This window comes from Clupea harengus, chromosome 10 (genome assembly GCF_900700415.2).
Source record: "Clupea harengus chromosome 10, Ch_v2.0.2, whole genome shotgun sequence".
In the NCBI taxonomy this organism is placed as follows: Eukaryota; Metazoa; Chordata; class Actinopteri; order Clupeiformes; family Clupeidae; genus Clupea; species Clupea harengus.
In genome coordinates this window covers 21,373,380-21,390,540 of record NC_045161.1, presented here as the reverse complement: position 1 = coordinate 21,390,540, position 17,161 = coordinate 21,373,380, and the positions used below count along the sequence as shown (strand labels likewise).

General features: G+C 49.7%; 1 protein-coding gene across 10 annotated transcripts in view; it reads left to right on the top strand.

Moving 5' to 3' along the window:
• fryl (furry homolog, like) overlaps positions 1-17,161 on the top strand; it is a 108,027-nt gene that overhangs the window by 68,095 nt on the left and 22,771 nt on the right. For all 10 annotated transcript variants that reach the window (XR_004164404.2, XR_004164411.2, XR_004164408.2 and 7 more), the window contains 23 exons: positions 518-672; positions 954-1,053; positions 1,258-1,426; positions 2,221-2,489; positions 3,083-3,223; positions 3,544-3,712; positions 4,326-4,407; positions 4,601-4,713; positions 5,266-5,416; positions 5,812-5,915; positions 6,416-6,598; positions 7,536-7,728; positions 8,166-8,287; positions 8,663-8,850; positions 9,321-9,415; positions 10,164-10,465; positions 10,748-11,080; positions 12,461-12,729; positions 13,288-13,428; positions 15,189-15,389; positions 15,749-15,910; positions 16,082-16,156; positions 16,510-16,686. Coding sequence is in view for 1 of the 10 variants with exons in the window: in XM_031574370.2 (XP_031430230.1) it covers positions 518-672; positions 954-1,053; positions 1,258-1,426; positions 2,221-2,489; positions 3,083-3,223; positions 3,544-3,712; positions 4,326-4,407; positions 4,601-4,713; positions 5,266-5,416; positions 5,812-5,915; positions 6,416-6,598; positions 7,536-7,728; positions 8,166-8,287; positions 8,663-8,850; positions 9,321-9,415; positions 10,164-10,465; positions 10,748-11,080; positions 12,461-12,729; positions 13,288-13,428; positions 15,189-15,389; positions 15,749-15,910; positions 16,082-16,156; positions 16,510-16,686 (3,894 nt within the window). In the remaining 9 variants the exon portion in view is untranslated. The remainder of the gene's footprint in view (positions 1-517; positions 673-953; positions 1,054-1,257; positions 1,427-2,220; positions 2,490-3,082; positions 3,224-3,543; positions 3,713-4,325; positions 4,408-4,600; positions 4,714-5,265; positions 5,417-5,811; positions 5,916-6,415; positions 6,599-7,535; positions 7,729-8,165; positions 8,288-8,662; positions 8,851-9,320; positions 9,416-10,163; positions 10,466-10,747; positions 11,081-12,460; positions 12,730-13,287; positions 13,429-15,188; positions 15,390-15,748; positions 15,911-16,081; positions 16,157-16,509; positions 16,687-17,161) is intronic.

Below are 17,161 nucleotides of genomic sequence, written 5' to 3'. Positions count from 1 at the left end.
AGCAGTTGCTCCCTCTGTCAGTGATTGTGGATGTGCTTGTGTGGTCCTCTGTCCTCTCCAGCTGTATCGTGCTAAAACAGGGACAGATGTATGTCTGTGTGTTTCATCTTTTCATCAATCCTAAACTCTTAAAAGATTCATAAAAAGTCCATTTGGGTTCATCCCAGGCTGTTCTCCAGTTGTGTACACCTTGGACGTTCACCTCTTTCTTCCTTGTAGGTTGTTTATGAATGTAAGGTTAATAAAAGTGTTACAGACACATAGACGATGAACGGCCAGGGTCATTCTAGGTTGTTCCGGCGTGCTTGACAGGGATGATGCATCATGGTCTGCAGTTTATTATCACATTTTGATTATTCCAGCAGATTTTCAGCCGTGTTATGTAGGTCTCGAGTCTTGACCTCCTTGACCCCTCGACCTTATTCATCACTGTGACATTTAAATGAAGCTTGTGAACATCCAGAGCCATGTATGGCTGACCCCCCTCATCTGCCCCCCCCCCCCCCCCCCCCCCCAGGTGCACCAGCTGGGCTGCGAGGCAGTGATGCTGCTGCTGGAGCTGAACCCAGATCAGAGCAACCTCATGTTCTGGGCGGTGGACCGCTGCTACACAGGCTCGCGTCGCGTCGCCGCCGGCTGCTTCAAGGCCATCGCCAACGTCTTTCACAACAGGTGTGTGTGTGTGTGTGTGTGTGTGCGCGCTGCTTCAAGGCCATCGCCAACGTCTTTCACAACAGGTGTGTGTGTCTACATGTGTGTGGTCACGCGCCACCGGTCTTAAAGACGCAAGGCACAGTTTCAAAATCTTTGTATTTTTGTGTGTCAGGATGTACGTGTGTCTCTGTTTTTGTTTTTAGGTTACATTGATGTGCTAACGACTCCGAGCCTGTGGATTTGTGTCTAAATTTAATTGTGTTCTGGAAAGTTCTGAAACCTTGTCTCTTCTCTTGCAGGGATTACCAGTTTGACACTGTGGTGCTGCTGAATCTGATCCTTTTCAAAGCAGCTGATTCGTCCAGAGAGATCTACGAGGTCGCCATGCAACTGCTCCAGGTGAAACACACGCACACGTACACACACACATTCCTGTGCACACACACACACCTAAACATGCACTTTATGGGTTTCCACATTCCCCCTCTTGAACTTGTCTGATGTTAAACTGGCGTGAGGGTTGGCAGTTGTGTATGTTACGTCCAGGGCTTGTTGACTTTTCATATTAAGGGAGTGTGTGTGTGTGTGTGTGTGTGTGTGTAGATCCTGGAGCCCAAGCTGTTCCGTTACGCTCACAAGCTGGAGATCCAGAGGAGCGATGGCATCCTGACTCCGCCCTCTCCACTGCCCCACCTCTACTCACTGTCCTACTACCAGCTGAGTGAAGAGCTGGCCCGCACATACCCAGAGCTCACACTGCCTCTATTCTCAGGTAACTACACACACACACACACACACACACACACACACACACACACACACACCCTCTCCACTGCCCCACCTCTACTCGCTGTCCTACTACCAGCTGAGTGAAGAGCTGGCCCGCACATACCCAGAGCTCACACTGCCTCTATTCTCAGGTAACTACACACACACACACACACACACACACCCTCTCCGCTGCCCCACCTCTACTCACTGTCCTACTACCAGCTGAGTGAAGAGCTGGCCCGCACATACCCAGAGCTCACACTGCCTCTATTCTCAGGTAACCACACACACACACACACACACACACACACTCACATGCGCACTCACACACACTCACACACTCTCACATGCACACACACACACACACACACACACACACACACACACACACACACACTCACATGCGCACTCACACACCCTCACATGCACACTCTCACATGCGCACTCACACACTCACACATGCGCACTCACACACACTCACATGTGCACACACTCACACACACTCACACACACTCACACTCACAAACTGCGTGTTTTTTTAGGCCAGGGTAAACACTGTCTCTCGTTGTCATGCATGCGCATTCATGCTCTCTGTATCACTTGCTTAATTGTGCATTTCTCTCTCTGTGTCTTTCTTGAAGACACACACTATTATTATACACTATTAAGACATTTTATGAAAAAGATTCACACATTTGTCAGTCTTATTTGTCGAGCCGCATACAATGGCAGTTCATATCTGCACTGTGTGACTGTCATTCTGAGCTGTGCTGATTTCTGCATTTACTCCTGCAGAGGTAAGCCAGCGTATCCAGACAGCGCACCCCGGTGGTCGGCAGGTGATGTTGCACTACCTGCTGCCCTGGATGAACAACGTGGAACTGGTGGACTTCAAGCCGTCGGTGCGCCGCGCGGAGGAGCCTTCGTCAGGCGAGGATGAGGAGGAGACGCGGGAGCGGGAGATGATGATGGTCAACAGCCGGCGCTGGCTCAGGGGAGAGGGCTGGGGATCGCCACACGCCACCACCATGGTCCTAAACAACCTCATGTTCATGACCGCCAAGGTATGACACACACACACACACACACACACACACACACACACACACACACACACACACACACGCCACCACCATGGTCCTAAACAACCTCATGTTCATGACCGCCAAGGTATGACACACACACACACACACACACACACACACACGCCACCACCATGGTCCTAAACAACCTCATGTTCATGACCGCCAAGGTATGACACACACACACACACACACACACACACACACACACACACACACACACACACGCCACCACCATGGTGCTTAACAACCTCATGTTCATGACCGCCAAGGTATGACACACACACACACACTCGGTCACCACACCACACCACACCACACCATCATGTTGCTCAAGGACCTCAAATTATAACACACACATTTAACCATGCACCACCATTGTGTTTCTGAAAATCTCCACAAACAAACACGGTGCTGAACATGACGCCCGTTTCATGTCACTAAAGTGCAGCTCTGCTCTCTCTCTCTCTGTGTGTGTGTGTGTGTGTGTGTGTGAATATGGAGATGAGTTTGCCTGGTCTGAGATTGAGAACGTGTGTGACATATGTGCTCTCTCTCTGTGTGTGTGTGTGCAGTATGGAGATGAGTTTGCCTGGTCTGAGATTGAGAACGTGTGGACCACTCTGGCCGACAGCTGGCCCAAGAACCTCAAGATCATCCTCCACTTCCTCATCAGCATGTCGGGGGTCAACAGCGAACCCAGCCTCCTGCCCTATGTGAGTGACAGAACACACATCCAATCAGCAGGCAGCACACCTGTCGCTAACCTATCAGTGACCTTAAAAGCTGTCTAGTCATGCTACCCGTCATGATTGGCACCGCTCTTCCAAAATAGTCATTGATTTTGTGTGTCACTGTAATTCTGTTATTACATGTAAGTAAATGGCGATTCATGTTTTAATCGGTTTGTCCTAAATGGCCTCTGTGACTGTTCATTTTGATGATACAGACTCATTTCATAGTCCTCATACCGTGTGTGTGTGTGTGTGTGTGTGTGTGTGTGTGTGTGTGTGTGTGTGTGTCTCTCTGTCTCCAGGTGAAGCGGGTGGTGGTGTACCTGGGCCGTGATAAGACCATGCAGCTGCTGGAGGAGTTGATGTGTGAGCTGGAGCTCACAGACCCGGTGAGCTCGGCCATCACACACATGGACAACCCTCCCTACTACCGCATCACCTCCAGCTACAAGATTCCCTCTGTCACCTCAGGTATGTGCCTACATCTCCCACAATGCCCTGGGATTCCCCTCTTCCAAATTCCATTCCTTGAGATGCTTTGACAGGCATATGATTGTAGACTAACGGTGCAAACCCATGACACCGTTACGAGCGACGCGATATTCTAAATCCCATGCATTTCAATGGGAGCCAATCCATTGTGACGTAGACCACCGCTTTGGGCGACGCGACCGATAAAAGTTGGAAAAAGTTGAATCCTATGCAAATGAGGAGCGATTTATTTATTTATTTTTTTATTTTATTTTTTTCCCGGCAGCGGCCAATCAGATTGTTTGGTGTCGTTGTTTAGTCCAGTCTGTTATGCTATTTCCTCACGCTACACCACGCCCACTCAAAGCGATGGAAGCGTATCGCGTCGCTGTCATGGGTTTGCACCGTTAGGGTACCTGCAGCTTCTTCCTTGATTTGATTTAGATAATGTAGTTCTACCAGCATTTGAAAACAACAGCTGCACAGTAGTGACTAGAAGTGTTTTGGGCCTGATGAAAGATCTGATTGTGTGTGTGTGTGTGTGTGTGTGTGTGTGTGTGTGTGTGTGTGTGTGTGTGTGTGTGTGTGTGTGTGTGTGTACTTGTGCTTGCAGGAACCACATCTAGTAGCAACACCATGGTGCCTGGACAAGAGCCCCACCATGACAAGATGAAAGATCCCAACATGGAAGACAAGTAAGAACAAATGCATTATTACATCCCTGCGTGTCACACTGCATATCCATCCATGCATACACACACACACACATTCTCTCACACACACACACACACATTCTCACACACACACACACACATTCTCACACACACACACACACATTGCTGTGATGATGCTCTGGGTGCGCTGACACTGTTTGTGTTCTCTGTGCAGTTACACACACTTGGACATCTACAGTGGGTTGAACAGTAACCTCAACAGACAGCACCACCGGCTTGAGTCTCGCTACAGCAGCAGCTCTGGAGGATCCTATGAAGAGGAAAAGAGTAAGAGACACACACACACACACACACACACACACACGTCCTCTCACACAGACTCAAATTGAAAGAGACCACTGGAATTGGAAATGCAAACAAAGACCATCCAACCGTAGACGTCTTTGTTCCTCTGGTCTCAAGTGGTTAAAGCTCCCAGTTGTTCCCGAAGGTTTAAAACGATCAATATGGCATAGCCACATCAGCACTCTGGGTCCAGTGTTCAGTTGTGGGCCGGTGCTGGAGAAACTCCACTCTGGGTCCAGTGTTCAGTTGTGAGCCGGTGCTGGTGAAACTCCACTCTGGGTCCAGTGTTCAGTTGTGAGCCGGTGCTGGTGAAACTCCACTCTGGGTCCAGTGTTCAGTTGTGAGCCGGTGCTGGTGAAACTCCACTCTGGGTCCAGTGTTCAGTTGTGAGCCGGTGCTGGTGAAACTCCTCTCTGGGTCCAGTGTTCAGTTGTGAGCCGCTGCTGGTGAAACTCCTCTCTGGGTCCAGTGTTCAGTTGTGAGCCGCTGCTGGTGAAACTCCTCTCTCACCCACCGCTTGTGCCCTCATCTCAGGTGACTCCATGCCCGTCTATGCCAACTGGCGTCTGAAGGTGATGGAGCACAACCGGCCCGAGCCCCTGCCCTTCCCCCCCACGGGAGGCTGCTGGTCCCCGCTGGTGGACTACCTGCCCGAGACCAACACGCCAGGGGTGTCACTGCACAGGTAACACACACATTCACACACACACACACACACACACACACACACACACACAGGGACACACCGAGACCAACACGCCAGGGGTGTCACTGCACAGGTAACACACACATTCACACACACATTCACACACACAGGGACACACCGAGACCAACACGCCAGGGGTGTCACTGCACAGGTAACACACACATTCACACACACACACACACACAGGGACACACATACACACATACCCTAGAGCTATAGAAATGAGAGTGTGTGGCTGGAGGTGTTTGAGGCACACTGAGCTTTCAACCGTGTCATTGAGTATTGTGTAAACACTCCCCTCTCTCTCTCTCTCTCTCTCTCTCTCTCTCTCTCTCTCTCTCTCTCTCTCTCTCTCTCTCTCTCTCTCCCCTCAGGTGCAACATAGCTGTGATTCTGCTGACTGACCTCATAGTGGACCATGGTGTTAAAGTGGAGTGGGGAGCCTATCTCCACCTGTTACTGCATGCCATATTCATAGGTAAGATCATGTACTTACACTCATACTCACACTCATATACTCACACTCATATCATATACTCACACTCATGTACTCACACTCATGTACTCACACTCATATACTTACTCATATACCCACACTCATGTACTCACACTCACACTCATATACTCACACTCATACAAGTTATCCAATACCACGCACAGATACCACTTCATGGCAAACTCAAGGCTGTGGTCAGGAGGTGTTGTGTCATTTTTTGCTGCCCTATCAGACTTGGAAAGGGTTGGGTTGGAGAAATTGATAGAACACCATCATTGGTGAATTATTAAGTACTCATATCGGTACTCGGTATCAGCAAGTACGCAAATGGAAGTACTCGTACTTAAAAAAAGTGGTATGGGCGATTTCACCTTAATCAGTAAGGCCAGCATGTGGATGCATACACGTGTGTAGTGTGTATTCATTGTGTGTGTGTGTGTGTGTACACTCCTGTGCCCAAACTTTTGTCTGCGTCTCCACAGGTTTTGACCACCAGCATCCAGAAGTCTATGAGCACTGCAAACGCCTGCTACTCCACCTGCTGGTCGTCCAGGGAACTAACAGCAGCGTCCAATCACTGGCCTCCGTTCTGCTCCGCAACCGCGAGATCAACGACCCCAAGGTCCTCACGATCAAGCCAGCCCTGCAAGAGTTCAACCTGACTGGTAAGGCCGTCCACGCTCCTCTTCCTGCTTCTAAGAGTGAAATGAACTCCGTAGATGGCAATGTCAGCCAGGTAGATGTGATGCATGCATGGATGGATGGATGGATGCTTTATATTACTATGTGTGATGCAGTTGGACTGACCATGTGTCATTGCTGATGAACATGACGAAGTCCATCTCTCATTGGTGTGGTTCGGCAGGAAAGTGCTGTGGTGTTCGGCCCTGCAGTAAAGTGCTGTGGTGTGGTGTGGTGTTGGGCCTGCAGTAAAGTGCTGTGGTGTGGTGTGGTGTTGGGCCTGCAGTAAAGTGGTGTGCTGTGGTGTTGGGCCTGCAGTAAAGTGGTGTGCTGTGGTGTTGGGCCTGCAGTAAAGTGGTGTGGTGTTGGGCCTGCAGTAAAGTGGTGTGGTGTTGGGCCTGCAGTAAAGTGGTGTGGTGTTGGGCCTGCAGTAAAGTGCTGTGGTGTGGTGTTGGGCCTGCAGTAAAGTGCTGTGGTGTGGTGTTGGGCCTGCAGTAAAGTGCTGTGGTGTGGTGTAGGGCCCTGCAGTATAGAGCTGTGGTGTTCGCACATGATATTCTAGGATAGCACCAGAGGGCGGTGTTGGCTCAATGCTGCTTTCACCGTCACATCTTAGTCTCTTGAAAGTGTGTGTTGCAGCGTGCAGTTCAGGAGTTTTTGTATCTTTTTAGTGGTATATAAAAGAGAATAGTAGTAACAGTTTATGGCTCCCAGTTTCGTGATGTGTCTGTGCGTGTGGTGTGTGTGTGTGTGTGTGTGTGTGTGTGTGTGTGTGTGTGTGTGTGTGTGTGTGTGTGTGTGTGTGTGTGTGTGTGTGTGTGTGTGTGTGTGTATGTCGTGTGTGTGTATATATGTCTTGTGTGTCTGTGTTGGTACTCTTCCGCTTTAACCCTCGTCCCTCCTCCTCATCCTCATCCTCAGGAGTGAGTGAGCTGGTCCCTGACTACCAGCCGTCCCCCATGACCGACTCCGGCCTGAGCTCCAGCTCCACCTCGTCCAGCATCAGCCTGGGCAGCGGCGCCCTGCCACACCTGCCCACCGCCCTCAACGAGGTGGACCTGTCGGCCGAGCAGGACCAGCGGGTCAAGGCCCTCATCGAGTTCATCACCTCCAGGTAACGAGACCAGGCGCAGGGGCTTTATTAACACTGTTATAAACTGTTGGTAGTTCAGTAGTTGTTGTTGTCAATGTCTCAGTTGTAGGTAGAGTTGACTAGGCCTATCTGGTTGGATAATGACTCGATAGCATAGGCTGTATGCTTGTGCTTTCAGTGTTGTGATTGCTTAAAGCCCTTTGTTTTGTCCCGTACCTGCAGCCATGTCTGACCGGATGGCGGTACTGTTGCCCTCTCTGTGTGTGTGTGTGTGTGTGTGTGTGTGTGTGTGTGTGTGTGTGCTTCAGTTTGCAGTGTCTGTGTTGTTATCATTCATACTCACGCATGCCAGGCTGGTGTTCATGTACGGAGTGCGGTGTTCTCTGAAGTCTGTACAGGCGCCGCTACTTCCTGTCACTAACCCCCTCCCTTCTCTGCCCTGATTGGTTGGCTCACAGGAAGCGGGGTCCCCTCTGGAACCATGAAGACGTGGCTCCGAAGAACCCCAACATCAAGAGCGCCGAGCAGCTCAGTGTGTTCCTGCGACACGTGGTGAATGTCTTTAAACAGACTCAGTCAGGTAAGCACGTCGCACTCTCAATCGCTAATCACATACCGCCATGGTGGCTGCGCAACCTGTTTCTTATATTAGAGAATTGTGTTACTAATCAAATCAGTCAAGTTTTAATCATGTTTTTTTGTTGTTCCGTGTGCGTCCGGTGTGTGTGTGTGTGTGTGTGTGTGTGTTTGTGATTCTGCCTGTATCTGTGTGCGTGTACCTGTTTGTGCTTCCATGTGTGCGTGTGTTTGTGTGTGTGTGTGTGTGATTCTGCCTGTGTGTGTGTGTGTGTGTGCGTGTGTGTGTTTGTGATTCTGCCTGTATCTGTATCTCTGTGTGTGTGTGTGTGTGTGTGTGTGTGTGTATGTGTGCGTGCGTGTGTGTGTGTGTGTGTAGGCTTCCAGCTGGAGCAGCTGCTGAGTGAGGCGGCTCTGCAGACGGCTCTCTCGTGTTCGTCTCGTCACTACGCCGGCCGCTCCTTCCAGATCTTCCGCGCCCTCAAGCAGCCGCTCACGGCCGCCACCCTCTCTGACGTGCTCTCACGCCTGGTGGAGACGGTGGGAGACCCGGGAGAGGAGGCCCAGGTATAATACACACACACACACACACACACACACACACGCATTCAAACCCAAACACCCTCTGTGTCGAGTCTGCATGATGGAAACTGTGGTAGACTACCACTCTCTCTCACTCACACTCACACTCACACTCACACAGGCCACCACTCATACATGCTTGAACACACACATCCCTGCTCTCCCAGTCTGCCGATGATTCATGGCTTGCTGGAAAGGAGGTCTGCCCAGACACTGGGGACCATCTGCTCTGATTCAGTAGTGGAGTGCGTCTATTCAAGGGTCTCAGAGGGCCACACATCCATTCCCCTTCATTTAGGGTCAGCTGGGCTGAGATGTTCATCTCCAAGACACACACACACACACACACAAACACACACACACTCTCTCTCTCGCTCTCTCTCACTCTGTGTGTGTGTTTCTGTCATTCCCATTATCTCTCTCTATCTCTCTCTCTCTCTCTCTCTCTCTCTCAGGGATTTGTCATAGAGTTGTTACTGACTCTGGAGGCTGGTATCGACACGCTTGCAGACACCATGAAGAACTACGACCTGCTCACTGCTCTATCACAGTAAGACACACACACACACACACACACACACACACACCCCACCTGCTCACTGCTCTATCACAGTCAGACACACACACACACACCTGCTCACTGCTCTATCACAGTAAGACACAGACACACACCTGCTCACTGCTCTATCACAGTAAGACACACACACACACACACACACACACCTGCTCACTGCTCTATCACAGTAAGACACACACACACACACACACACACACACCTGCTCACTGCTCTATCACAGTCTCTATCACAGTAAGACACAGACACACACACACACACTGTACTCACTGCTCTATCACAGTAAGACACACACACACACACACACCTGCTCAGTGCTCTATCACAGTCTCTATCACAGTAAGACACAGACATACACACACACACCTACTCACTGCTCTATCACAGTAAGACACACACACACACACACACACACACACCCCACACTGTACTCACTGCTCTATCACAGTAAGACACAGACACCCCCCCCCCCCCCAACTGTACGCTAACACGCACATGCTAACACGCACATGCTAACACGCACATGCTAGCACGCACATGCTAGCACGCACATGCTAGCACGCACATGCTAACACGCACATGCTAACACACACATGCTAACACACACATGCAGATGCATCAAACCAGAAAGAATGTGTAGTGTTTGGGAAGTGAAGTAAACATACTCAATTGTGCCGGATAATCTCTAGTCTTTGTTTCACTGACCCTGTGCTTGTGTCCGTAGGCCTTCGTCCCATGATATTCTGCTGGGCACCAAGTTTGCCATCAACCGCAAGAGCACCGGCCAGCTCCACCTGAGCAGTGGCGCCGGCCTCCTCCACGCCCACTACGGCCACGCCCGCTCCAACTCGCTCCGCGCCAGCCTCATGGGCGAGCGCAAGGGCGACCGGCGGCGCAGCAACACCCTGGACGTGGCGGAGCGGCTGGGTGGTAGCCACGGCAACCTGCCACGCACCCGCAGCCTGTCCTCGCTGAGAGAGGGAGGAGGGGGAGGCATAGGGGGAGGAGGAGGAGGACCTGGGACAGGTGAGGAAGAATTCTTCTTCTTCTTTTAATTAGGTTTATTATTTATTAGTGTGTTGTTCATTCACAAGCTTTTTTTAGATATTTGACAGGTTATTTTAGGCACCGTTTATAGGCCTCTGATGAATGTGAAAGTATAAGCGAATGTGTTACATGCAACTACATAAACACAGTTATCATTGTTGTCTCACCAAAGCGCGCGCACACACACACACACACACACACACACACACACTAGCACACGTGGGTGAATGCACACAAACCTCACCCTCTCTCTCCCATCAGGAGACACGGCCCCGCCGGCCGACCCCAGCAACCTGATGGCCACGGTGTTCTGGATCGCCGCCTCCCTGCTGGAGTCGGACTACGAGTTCGAGTACCTGCTGGCGCTGCGGCTGCTGAACCGGCTGCTGGGCCAGCTGCCCCTGGAGCGGGCGGACAGCCGCGAGCGCCTGGAGCGCGTGCAGGCCAAGCTCAAGTGGTACACCTTCCCCGGCCTGCTGCAGCTCTTCCTCAAGGGCTTCACCTCGGCCGCCACGCTGGAGCTCACCATCCACCTCCTCAGCAAGCTCATCAGCGTCTCGCGACACACGCTCGTCGACCCCCCGCAGGTCGCAGGTGAGAGGGCGTTCAGGGGTCAGGGGTGGGGGTCTTTGTTGACATGTGGATGCGTGAGTGGGTATTTGGGTGAGTGGGTATATGGTTGGGTATACCTGTTGGTGGGTGAGTTGAAACTTGGTTTGGTATATAGTGTGTGTGTGTGTGTGTGTGTGTGTGTGTGTGTGTGTGTGTGTGTGTGTGTGTGTGTGTGTGTGTCTGTGTGTGTGTGTGTGTCTGTGTGTCTGTGTGTCTGTGTCTGTGTGTGTCTGTATGTGTTGGATATATGTTTGGTTATTCATGTGAAGATGAGTGTATATTTGGTAGCTAATGTATGGATGGGTACGCGTGTGTGTGTGCATCAGTGGATGCATGTTTGCTATAGTAGTTGAGGTGTAGCTGGACCTGATATTGAAACACGCATCATCTTAGCTGGGCGTAGGTCATATGCGAAGGACAAGAATAAAACCCTTGCAGTAGACTTAAGTGCACGGTGATTTAGTACGACAGTATTCGATTCTCTCTGGATCTTTATCAGGTCCAGGAGTATAGTGTGTGTGTGTGTGTGTGTGTGTGTGTGTGTGTGTGTGTGTGTGTGGATTACACTAAAAGGCCATACTTTAGATCAGTTATCTCAACCGACCTCAAATAATCTAATGTAGGTCCTGGCGATAATATCTGAGGACCTGTCGCAACAAAATCAGTCCAGTGTTACAGAAGTTATTTCCGAGATATAGCACTTTGTAAGGAGGGTACGTCTAAAAGTGACCCACATACCGTTTTTTTCTCATTTTGCTATCTATAATCTATCCAACTCAATAATGTTACACTGTAAAACAACCAGTAAATACGACTTTGTAAGCCAAGTTTACAGTTTTTTTTTGTTTTTTTTGTTCGCCCACTTGTTTTGTCAGAGCGGAAGTTTCCGTTGTCCTTGGTCGGATCACTTTGTGTTTAGTATTGTTGTTTACCACTTCAAGAGCAATTTGGGGGGGGAAAAAGAGTTTAGTCAACAGAAGAGACATTTAGGGGCATGCAGTTAACAAATTCCACATATCGTCGTCAGGGACCTTAATTTTTCCCGGGGGTCGGAGAATTTGTATGACATGGTCAAAATCAAGCTCCTTGATTGGCCAAAGAGTTGGAAATGGAAGTGTTGTATAATGAGAAAGGTATCGATAACATTTCCAGCGCTTATACCATTTCACCAGTTTATTTTATGTGCCTCAGCCACTCGTAGCTTCCTCTGGTAGCATATCCATCGCACATATGGGGCAGAGTCCTCCTAATGAAGATGCCACAGAAATTTAGAACGTTTCATTTACAAATTTGACCAAAAAGATGATTTGCTATTTTGACCGTAAATGAGTGTCTACATATTCTTTTCTTCTCTGTCCTCAGGCTTCCCCCTGAACATCCTGTGTCTGCTGCCTCACCTGGTCCAGCACTTCGACAGCCCCACGCCCTTCTGCAAGGAGACGGCCGACCGCATCGCCAAGGTGTGCGCCGAGGAGAAGTCGGCCACGCTGGCCAACCTGGCGCACATGATGAGCCTGTACTCGGCGCACAGCTACTCCCGCGACAGCACCAACTGGATCAACGTGGTGTGCCGCTACCTGCACGACGCCTTCGCCGACATCACCTTCAACCTGGTCACCTACCTGGCCGAGGTGAGCCTCTCACTCACCCCCCCTGCTGGCCACGCGCGGTCACAACGAACAGCATTCAGCAGCAAAATAAAGTCAACATTTTAAAGCATTTTTAAAGACATCCACTTAACTTAAATAGATGCTGATGTTATGACTGTGCCCATCGAAAACAGCCCAATCCCCAGCTCCAGTGGTGGGCTTCAAGGGAAAGGCAGGGCTTTTCCCAACTACCCACCTCCACCCTCCCCCTCACCCTCCACCCACTCCCTACCCACCTCCACTCCATTTGCACGCTCAGGTGGAGGCCATATTAAGTGCCATCCCAAACCAATGGGAATGGACGTCAGTTCAGTAGCTACACCAAAAGACCAGACCTGAAGTGTTTGGTTATCACCTTTGATTTGGATGTCATTTCACCCTGTATTATAATGCCTTCAGATGAGTGACTCTGCTGTGTAGATATGTAAGACACAGTGGAATGGGAACTGCACTTAAACCTGATCGAGTGCGTAACATTTGCTGAATTTGAGACCGCCCATCCTTGATGTTTTCTGACGTTGTCCGTCTCTCTCCATCCAGCTCCTGGAGAAGGGGCTTCCCAGCATGCAGCAGTCCCTCCTGCTCATCATCTACAGCCTGCTGAGTCACATCGACCTGTCCGCTGCGCCCGTCAAGCAGTTCAACCTGGAGATCATGAAGATCATTGGCAAATACGTGCAGGTCAGAAATCTCTCTGTCTGCGTAGCTGTAATGTAAATATGACCGTTCTGAAAGGACGTTTTCAGGAGGCAGGCGTGAGTCTTGAGTTCCATCCCTGTAATGAGTCACCTAAACACACATTATTAGCCTTTTCCTCAGACTTCTGTTTCGCTATCGAACAAAACCAGAGGGCTTGTGGCAAAATGCCAAGGTGGATTTGGAACCGGCAGCGCCCACTTTTAGATAAAATCCCGGGCATCCTATCTGTGTGTGTGTGTGTGTGTGTGTGTGTGTGTGTGCATCCTATCTGGCTAATGGCTGGAGCAGAATGACAGGATGATGGCATATATAGCCTGCTCTATTCCCTCACAGAATGACAGGATGATGGCATATATAGCCTGCTCTATTCCCCCACAGAATGACAGGATGATGGCATATATAGCCTGCTCTATTCCCCCACCGGGCTGAAATATGACATGTGACAGGGGGTCGGGGTCAGACACCACCCACTGCATCACCCATCCCCCTACTCATTCATGACTGTGCCATTACATGGCCGTCTTTGTATGTTTCGTGTATGTTGTGTCGTGTGTGTGTGTCAGAGGGAGAGCATCTTTGTCTGCGTTAGAGTGTGATCTTACACAGGCCTCTGGGCTCAGCTCAGAATGACACAGTAGGCTGAGATGTGTGTGTGTGTGTGTGTGTGTGCGTGTGTGTGCGTGTGTGTTTTGAAACTGCAACATTATTCTGCCTCCTCTGATTTTTATGGAAGCCATTCAGCTGCCCTGACCTCAGGCTGGGTGGAGAGGAGAGGAGAAGAGTTGGGGGAGGAGTGCTAGAAAAGGAGGAGGTGTTTTTCTTTTTTTCACCTCCTTTTCCTGCTCCCTCAGGCCAATTCTCCACTCACTCCTCTCAGTAGAGTGTGTGTGTGTGTGTGTGAGAGTGTGTGTGAGTTTATATTGGCGAGCAGAAGAGGGTATGTTTATTTCGTACTACTGGGTGTGCAGAGGGACGTAAGAACAGGAATTGCTGTCTCTGTTTATGTGAAGCATCGTCTTCCTGTCCAGTCGATGAATGCATTTATGAGACTGTGTTACTCGGCAAAATGAATTAGTGTTTCCCCTGCTGCAGAAATCAGTAGGTGGATTGACCCGTAATTATCACCATCCGCCCACTAATACCATTATCAGGAGCACAGAAAAAGATGGAAATTAAATAAATAAGGGGTATTTACAGTTCATTTTTGTGAATTATATTTTGTGCTTTCGCACAGTGGAGTTGTCAGTGTGTGTGTGGGCGTTTCAAAACAAGGGAATACTTTTAAGAGATTTGAAATCACAGTCCTATTCATCAGCATCACTGACAGTGTGGAAGAACAGTTTTCCTAAACAGCTCTGAAGCAACACTGAGTATTACTGCTGTTACTGAGGCTATACAACACTGCAGTGTTACTGCTGTTACTGAGGCTATCGGGCGTTTGGTGCACAACACTGAGGTTATACATTGTGCTGTGTTATGAAATATATAAGCTGTGGTTGGACAAGACAAACAGCATTTATTTTGACATGATGTTGTAAGTGCGCTCACAGCAGCTTGTATACTTTAGTGCTAAATAGGAAAGCAAGTCCGTGAAATAAGCCAAGATTTAATACAGTGTAAATATGGATCTAGTACCCACTCGCAGTCAAAGCCAATCAATAACAATTCAATTAAAGTGAAATGAAATGTGAGTGGAATGTGAACTCTCTCTGTGACTGCTTGATGTGTTTGCTGCTGTGTAGAGCCCGTACTGGAAGGAGGCCCAGAGCATCCTGAAGCTGGTGGTGTCGCGCTCGGCCAGCCTGGTGGTTCCGGACGAGGTCCAGCGGTCCTACAGCACAGAGTCGTCCGGCTCGCCCGAGATCGCCTTCACCCGCATCTTCAACAACTCCTCCAAGGAGCTGCCCGGCAAGACGCTGGACTTCCACTTCGACATCTCCGAGGTGCCGTGCGCCACCCTGCTAGTCCTAGTCGTCGCCACCCCCCCACACACACACACACCCAGAGCCTCAGTCTTAGTCTTAGTCTTTTGATCATACGTTGGGCTCTGTTGGTAGAGGACTGCTTTGGTCAGGCAGTTAGTTCCTAGATAGCGCACATTTAAATTACAGGTTTGGCCAAAAACCTTTGTAATATCATAAACAGTCCTTCAAAATTGTGAACTGTTGATGCAAAACCAATCCTCGTTAGAGTTCTATTTTTTTTTTTTAAATGAAATAAAAATAAATGTATTAGACAGTCAAACCTGAAATGATTCGTCTGTTTGAACCGTCCCACTGATCCAAGAGCTCTCCTCCCACAGACGCCCATCATAGGGCACAAGTACGGAGACCAGCGCACGGCGGTCGGCCGGAACGGCAAGCCGCAGGTCATCGCCGTGACCAGGAGCACCTCCTCCACCTCGTCAGGCTCAAACTCCAACGGCCTGGTGCCAGTCAGCTGGAAGAGACCACAGCTGTCCCAGGTAGTGTGTGTGGGTGTGTGTGTGTGTGTGATACCTGTGTGTGTGTGTGTGTGTGTGTGTGTGGGGGTGTTTGTGTCTGTTGATGTGTGTTCATTCAAGAGCTGTCACGTTAATGTACTCTCTCTTAAAGGAATGTGTGGAATAATGGACTGTCTCTTTCTGCCTTTTCAGAGGAGGACCAGAGAGAAGCTGATGAATGTCCTGTCCCTGTGTGGACCCGAGTCTGGCCTTCCCAAAAACCCCTCGGTATGACCCCTCTATGACCTTTCACCTCTAATGTGGCACACATTTCCTCTTCTATTGTTGTGGCAAAGCAAAAGATACGTAAATCTACCGGGATGGATTTAAGTTAATTTACCGAACTTTAGTAAACTTGATCGTTCGTGTGAAAGAGGCGAAAGGAAGACACAATCTTGAAGTGTGTGTGTGTGTGTGTCTGTGTGTGTCTGTGTGTGTGTGTGTGTGTGTGTGTGTGTGTGTATAGTCTGGCCATCCGTCACAAACTCTCTTTAGAAATGATTGTGGAATGCTATATTTATGTATGTCCTGCAGTCATTCAGTGCCAGCTGATGTGTCTGACTTGACCTCTGCTTTTCCAGGTGGTGTTCTCCTCCAATGAAGATCTGGACTCCGGAGACCAGCAGACCAGTCTGATACCCACCGTGGAGGAAGTGACCCGGGAGGAGGAGGCGCTGGCGGAGGACGCAGGAAGTGAGCAGCAGTTTGGAGTGTTTAAGGACTTTGACTTCTTGGACGTGGAGCTGGAAGATGCAGAGGTAAGGACAGACCTCACCGCAGAGCCTGTGTGTGTGTGATGATGGAGTGTTGGAGCCCTGGGCGGTCGACTCATGCGGTTCTAAATCTCTTCTGAAGACTTGGATCGAAACTGATGTCGTTAGTTAGAGTTACTCCCAAGATTTGTTAAGCGTAGAAAACCGATATCACAGAATTTAGAAGTGGAAATGATCAAATGGAAACATTTGTATTGTTATATTTATGTAAAATGACTGAGATGGTGTGTGTGTGTGTGTGTGTGTGTGTGTGTGTGTGTGTGTGTGTGTGTGTGTGTGTGTGTGTGTGTGTGTGTGTGTGTGTGTTTATGTATGTATGTATGTGTTTATGTATGTATGTGTTTGCATGTGTGTGTCTGTTAACACTGTTTGTGTGTGTGTGTGTGTGTGTGTGTGTGTGTGTGTGTGCCCACTCTGAGACACCTCTATCTCGGTGCTCTCTCTGTGGTGTCTCACTCTC